Below are 7,666 nucleotides of genomic sequence, written 5' to 3'. Positions count from 1 at the left end.
AAAATGCTTAATAATATTATGATCAACTTGCGATGGTGTGTTGCGTCTCGGTGAGTTTGAGACTTCGTGTGAGAATGAGAATAAGGACAACAAGGATGTCGCGCAGGCCCAGAGGACTGCAGCGCCACATGGGAACGCAGCCTCACTGACACTGCTTCAAAGTCGCTGAATCGTGTCTTTTATTCCACGGAATCGTAGCAGGCGGCTACGTGGCGTCTCAGATCCTTTGCGCAAAGTCGACCCATACCTTTGTACATCCCTTGAGACGTGTGCCTGTGACGTTGCTATTTTAATTTCTGCTGAGCCTCATCGAGCGGCAAAGACACAGGCGCGACATTGTCTGGGCCATCGACAGAGTGCAGTAGTCTCCGGTGACGCTCCAAGAGATCCCCTCGGCTGAAACGTTGACCGCATTCGGTGCACTGGTGCGGCTTCTCCCCCGAGTGCCTCAGCATATGCCTGGAAAGATTCCACCGCTGTGTGAAGCCCGTGTTGCACAGCTGGCACACGTAGGGCCGCTCGCCCGTGTGGGTCCGCTCGTGTCGGTTGACAAGGCCTCTGGGTGGGAAAAAGACGAATGAGAGAAGACGGGTGGCACTCAGTAATCATTGTAAACTTGTTGATGGCTCACAGAAGCAAAAGTAAAATAATAAATACTTTTAGCATACCGTGTCCAGTGTTACCTTTACTGGAGTACCGGGATCCCGCTTACCATCGCTGAGCACGCGCCGATTGGTCCCGATGCTGCAGGTGCGCGCCCTTCTGCCAGGTACGTGGCGCCATCTCGCGACACCGAGGCGACAGGCGCAAGCGCATCTCACTCGCTGGCTCCCGGTACTCAGGTACCGGGAATATGATACACAGTGTGCTAATGGTTTCTAATCAATGAATCATACAAACAACAACTGAGGCCGCTATGGTGATGGTCGTTTATACATGGCATTGGAAAAGGCGGGGTTGGCAACAAGAGGCGCAACGGACAGTACAATAAACCAGTTTAACGAAGCTTTATTATGGCTTAAAATTCATATCTTTCTTGTCATAAGGCTTGCGAAAAATAAAACGTGAAGCACACTCATTAAGCTTATGTGATACATGTCTTGGCGGTTGCAAACTGCCTAATTAGGTCACCTGCGCACATTTTTATTTCCAGACAACGGGTTCGCCGCAACGTGAAACGCACACCTGGGATCTGTACGAGCTACACCGCAGAAAAGGGTCAGTGGTGGCAGAATTGCCCGAGTCGCTTACGGGCGGACCAACATTTGTGCTGTCACTCTATCGCGGCTTGAATTTGGAGCCCTGCTTCACCACTTCTCCTTCAGAGTTCACCGATTTCAGACGTTCCGGTGCCTTTGACGGCCCGCGCGGCTTTGTGCGTCTCCGCAGTGAAGTGAGGCGCTTACATGACACATTGGGTGTTTACATGAACCCGAAAAAATGGGGTCGAGTAGGCTGTCGGACTGAAAATCAGCGGTCGGGCTGATGTGAACATCAGGGATTCGAGTTAAGTGACAGACAGTCAAGTCGGGCTGGGCCATCCCGACTACAGAGAGTGGGTTGACAGCATTCCCCTCCCCAAATTACACTGAATTCTCTTTCATGCCTTAATAATTAATAATTGGTTTTTGGAGGGAAAGGAAATGGCTCAGTATCGGTCTCATATATCGTTGGACACCTGAACCGCGCCGTAAGGGAAGGGATAAAGGAGGGAGTGAAAGAAGAAAGGAAGAAGAGGTGCCGTAGTGGAAGGGCTCCGGAATAATTTCGACCACCTGGGGATCTTTAACGTGCACTGACATCGCACAGCACACGGGTGCCTTAGCGTTTTTCCTGCATAAAAACGCAGCCGCCGCGGTCGGGTTCGAACCCGGGAACTCCGGATCAGTAGTCGAGCGCCCTAACCACTGAGCCACCGCGGCGGGAACTCTTTCATGCCTGGGAAAAGCATTTTCTGTAGGGGAGAACAGAAGCGGGCGCCGGTTCACTATTTGTGCGGTCGCGCCTGACAGGGTGCGGCCCGAGAGTAAAAACTTTTTCTTAATTAGTTTTTGGGGAAAGGAAGTGGCGCAGTATCTGTCTCATTTGCCGTTGGACACCCGAACCGCGCCGTAAGGGAAATGATAAAGGAGGGAGTGAAAGAAGAAAGGAAGAAAGAGGTGCCGTAGTGGAGGGCTCCGGATCAATTTCCACCACCTGGGGATCTTTAACCTGCTTTGACATCGCACAGCACAAGGGAGTCTTTGCGTTTCGCCTCATTTGAAAACGCGGCTGCCGCGGTTGGGTTCGAAGGAGGCGAAACGCAAAGGCACCCGTGTGCTGTTCCCCTTCCGGGGAAGGAAGTCAAAATGGAAATTGGTTTTAGGGAAGGAAATCAATCAATCAATCAATCAATCTTTATTTTTCGGTGCCCAGGAACAACCCAAAGATCTTGGTGCTGGTACACCATTCACACGCACAAAATGTAAATTTATTTCACCACAAACGAAGACACTCAGGGAAGGTAATGCAGCAGTCAAGGCGATAGAAAAAAAAAGACTTTTAAGCTAGGCATGACAGCAAGCATGAAGCAAAAAAGCGAAAACAAGAAAACAGCGAGGGCAGCGGTAAATGAAAACAGCTAGAACAGGCAACAGACATATAAATAACTTATGGAACAATGAACAAAGAGAATGAACACAAGAACAACCGATAATAGCCAAGTACAGCATATAGCAAAATACAAACAAGAATAAAGCCAATACTAATATGAACGAATAAGAAACCTCTGAAATACAAGCTAGAAATACAATCATACACAATAAGAAATGTAATTAGTGAACGCGTTACAGACAGTCAGGCGTGAGTACACAGTAATAAAGAAATAATATTAATGAAAGCAAGTAGACGTGATGAACGATTAAGGAGAAAAAATAATATAATACCGGTGCAAATGCACAAGTGTAGTAAAGACGAAATGCATGACAGGGGAAGTTATGTATGAGAAAAAGAATGCTCAACGTGGAACGTCATGGACATCCAATATAAAGGAAGGGAGAAAATTTTCGAATATATCAAGGTGGGGACAAAGAGAATTAAACAGCTTTTGCATTCTGTCCAGAGGGGAGAAGGAGAGCAGGAGCGCAGAAACTTGAAATGGTCTGAATTCCCTTATGCTCTTTCGCGGTACACGCAAAAGGATACGCGCTAGGAGCTGAGGGCATCGAATGTGACCATGAAGAAGTTTATACAGGAAAATTATATCTGGCCTCACGCGACGGCTGCTAAGAGAAGGAAGCTGCAGTGAGTTACTCCGTCTGGGACGAGAGCTGGAAGTTTTGCAAGAAAACCGATGTTGAAATATGCGTAAAAACTTTAGCTGAACTCTGTCGATTTTTTCACAGTTCGACTGGCAAGTGCCGTTCCAAACAACAGACGCATATTCCAAAAGCGGCAAGCATATGGAGAGGTAGAGCTTTAGGAAAGGAAGTGTGGCTCGAAACTCTCTCGAAAGCCTGCAGATGAAGCCGAGTGTACGCATAGCCCGTAGAGCAATGCGTTTTGTATGAGAGGAGAAGCTGAGGCTACGGTCGAAAAGTACGCCGAGGTCATTAATTTCATCAACCCTGGGCAGCGGCCTACCATTCGCCGAATAATAGTGGAGAAGACTGTGCGTTTTACGCGTAAATGAGACAACCTTGGTTTTAGATGAATTGAGAGTGAGCCCATTCTTCAAGCACCAATCAGAGAAGGCGGATATGTCCGATTGCAATGACAAGCAATCGTGAAGAGTATGTATTGCCTTGAACATTTTTATATCGTCCGCATAAAGGAGAAATGAGGAGTTTTTGACCACGGAGGAAACGTCATTGATAAAAACAGAGAACAGAAGCGGGCCTAATACCGAGCCATGAGGAACTCCGCTGGTTGGAGTGTAAACAAATGAGGTCTGTCCATTTACACTGACAAAGCAGGACCGATCAAGAAGATAGTTGCGTAGGAGGGCTACAATTGAAACGTCGATCTCAAACAGCAGAAGCTTTTGAAGAAGTAATGAGTGAGTAAAAACGTCGAAAGCTTTGCTCAAATCACAGTACACAGCGTCTACCTGACTCCGCTGAAGGACTTCAGCTGATGTATACGTCATAAAAGTCACAAGGTTAGTTGTAGTAGAAGAACCTTTTATGAAACCATGCTGATTATGAATGATTACATTTTTGAGGTGGAAGGAAAGTACTTTGTACAAAGCTAATTCCAAAAGCTTAGAGGTTGCACAAAGAAGAGAAAGGGGCGGTAGTTCGAAACATCAGATTTGTTTCCTGATTTGAAGACAGGGAAAACACGCGCCGTTTTCCACACGCGGGGAAAGGGAGAATTTTTCAAACAGTTATTAAATATCGTAGTTAAAACAGGGACGAAGGTACTATTGAAGGCTTTTATTATGGCGGCTGGAATGCCATCAGGTCCAGAGGACAAAGATGGTTTCAAACACTTAAGACTCTCACTTACTAACTTCTCGTCGAGAAGAACGGAATTATGTGCGCCAGCTGGAAGGCATACGGAATCGCAACGTGGAGATTTGTACACGGAGGAAAAGTGTTGAGCAAAGCCGTCAGCGACATTACGAATTTCATGCCCATGAGAGTCAACTAAGTGAATATGACTATCAGATTTATTCGAACGCTTGCGAACGTATCGCCAGAATTCAGTAGGACGATTAGAGGCACTATTCTCTAAATAATCAAGATAGGACTCATGATCCCGCTTGTACAGGCGTTTGCAAAGGGAACGCAAGCGGCGCAATTCATCTGCCCATGTATCCAGCCCAGGGCGTTTCGCTTTATGGTGGGCCCGCTCCTTAAGTTTCAGCGCTGTTCTAAGTTCCTTGGAAAACCAGAACGGAAACTTGCTGCGAGTAGGAGTGTGCAGAGGTATGTACTGGCGCATACCGTTGAGAACTATTTCAGTGAAGCGGCTGACTTGTTCGTCAACATCGCTGATTTCGTTTAAAACGGACCAGTCGACAGAAGAGAAGAAACCGAAGAGACCAACATAGTCGCCAAGTGCATAAGCGAAACGGGGGGAATTCCCCTCACGATTTGAATTAGCAGAAGGTGGGACAGAAACCGAAGCCGTTATTAGAATTGGAAGATGAAATTTGTCACAGCGAGTAAGTAAGATGTCAGATGACGAGACTCGAACATTTTGAAAATTAGATAAACAAATGTCAAGAACATTACCACAAGAGTTTTTAATTAAATTGTGTTGCTGCAAGGTGTTAAAAGCTATGAAATCTAAAAGTCGGTTGCACTTACTAACTACATAATGATTGTTGTGAGAATATGTAAGGTATTCCAGTTAATACCTGGAGTATTAAAATCCCCTAAAATGAGCAGTTTGTGCTTGCTATGAGAAGTAATAACATATTCGATAGAATGTAGTACATCATCGTAGGCAGGAGGAGGCAGATTAGGGGAAATGCAGAAAGCTGCCAATAAGAGTTTTTGATGTCGAGTTAAAGTGAGCTCTAACCAGACAGATTCATAGATGGTTTCCAGGTCGGAACGCCGAACGCACTGCACGGAACTGTCAATAGCAAAGAGCACTCCCCCTCCCTTTTGTTTAGAAGCTGATTCAGGGCGGTCACTTCGAAAAACTGAATAGTTATTAGGAAAGAAGTCACCTGAGTTAACTTCGCTAGAAAGCCAGGTCTCAGTAGTAATAATAATAATAATAATAATAATAATAATAATAATAATAATAATAATAATAATAATAATAATAATAATAATAATAATAATAATAATAATAATAATAATAATAATAATAATAATAATAATAATAATAGGTTTTGGGGGAAAGGAAACGGTGCAGTATCTGTCTCACCTGAATCGCACCGATTGGGAAGGGATAAATGAGGGAGTGAAAGAAAGGAAGAAAGAGGTGCCGTAGTGGAGGGCTCCGGACTAATTTTGTCCACTTGGGGATCTTTAACGTGCACTGACATCGCACTGCACAAGGGTGCCTTAGCGTTTTTCCTCCATAGGAACGCAGCCGCCGCGTTCGAGTTCGAACCTGGGAACTCGGGATGAGTAGCCGAGGGCCCTAACCTCTGAGCCACTGCGGGGGGTTAATAATAATAATAATAATAATAATAATTGGTTTTGGGTGAAAGGAAATGGCGTAGTATGTCTCACATATCGTTGAACACCTGAACCGCGCCGTAAGAGAAGGGATAAAGGAGGGAGTGAAAGAAGAAAGGAAGAAAGAGGGGCCGTAATGGAGGGCTCCGGAATAATTTCTACCACCTAGGAATCTTTAACGTGCACTGTGTTGCACAGCGCAAGGGCGCCTTAGCATTTTGCCTCCACAAAAACAGCCGCCGCGTTCGAGTTGGACTGCGGAGGAAATAATAATAATAATTTGTTTTTGGTGGAAAGGAAATGGCGCAGTATCTGTCTCATATATCGTTGGACACCTGAACAGCGCCGTAAGGGAAGGGATAAGAGAGGGAGTGGAAGAAAAAAGGAAGAATTAGGTGCCGTAGTGGAGGGCTCCGGAATAATTTCGACCACCTGGGGATCTTTAACGTGCACTGACATCGCACAGCACACGGGCGCCTTAGCGTTTTTCCTCCATAAAAACGCAGCCGCCGCGGTCGGGTTCGAACCCGGAGGAAATGGCGCCGGTTTCACAATTCTCGCTGGACACCCGTACCGTGCCTTAAGGGAAGGAACATTCCTTACCTTAAGTTGCGGTTCAGGCGTCCAGCGAGATGCGCCATTTTTCGCTCTCCGCCAAAGACGCCGACACAGGCTTTTCTGCGACACGAGCTCTTCAATGCTGTCGCGTTAAAACCGTCCGGCTACTGCTCCGCCGCCGCAATATGAAATCTGGTGTGACATCTTCGTACTGAAGGAAGACGCATGTTTGGTCGCGGATATCCACGCCATACCTTGGCACTCTGCTGTGACTGCGCGTTTCCCTCTTGAATTAACGGACTACCAAATTATCGCCAATCTTCTCTTAGTTACTCAAGCAAAAAAAACTGGAATACACTTGGGATTGTGGATGTATATATATATGAAGCCTCGCAATAAGAGAGCACAGTAAGGTAAAATTGTGGCTTACTTTGAATCCCTGGAGTAGTCGCAGTAGGCGCAGCGATACCTTTCCTCTGACCTCGGCGGGTGCTCTCTAGACCGGTGCACGCGCAAGAGGTCTTTCGTGGGGAACAGGGCGCCGCACGTGTCGCACCAGAACATCATTGGTGAAGCGAGTGGTCTGTTTCCATCCTCCGAGGCCAAGGCAAGCTGAGAACGAGCATCTTGAGTACTAGGAGTATCCAGCTGCGCTTCCATCACGGGCTCACTTTTCATCTTCAGAGGCACAGGATTTCCCAAAGAACACGCGAACGCACTCAACTCGATGATTGGTCGGAGAGTGCAACCTGCAAACGCTACTTTCGCGGCCTTTTTATAGGCACGGGCGAGGAAGAGGAGGATGTACCGAATGCCAAACAACGCTGCCTGAAACGCGAGCGGCTTGAAACGGTGGCTCCGTAGTTAGCGCGCTCGGCTACTGATCCGCTATCGCCTGGTTAGAACCCGACCACGGCGGCTGAGTTTTTGCTGTGAATGCAACACTACGTCACCCTGACAGCCATTTCGGCTCGTCGCACAATTCA

General features: G+C 46.8%; 1 protein-coding gene across 1 annotated transcript; it reads right to left on the bottom strand.

Moving 5' to 3' along the window:
- Positions 1 to 276: 276 nt before the first annotated feature.
- On the bottom strand, positions 277 to 7,358 carry LOC144103633 (uncharacterized). The gene is made up of 2 exons (XM_077636300.1): positions 7,111 to 7,358; positions 277 to 558 (listed from the first exon to the last, which is right to left on the bottom strand). Exons 1-2 carry the CDS (start codon positions 7,356 to 7,358, stop codon positions 285 to 287), a joined length of 522 nt encoding a protein of 173 aa, XP_077492426.1. The 3' UTR covers positions 277 to 284.
- Positions 7,359 to 7,666: the final 308 nt, after the last annotated feature.

Source organism: Amblyomma americanum, chromosome 9, assembly GCF_052857255.1.
Source record: "Amblyomma americanum isolate KBUSLIRL-KWMA chromosome 9, ASM5285725v1, whole genome shotgun sequence".
NCBI lineage: Eukaryota > Metazoa > Arthropoda > Arachnida > Ixodida > Ixodidae > Amblyomma > Amblyomma americanum.
Note: the sequence above shows the minus strand (reverse complement) of the source record. Positions and strands in the feature narration are given on the sequence as shown.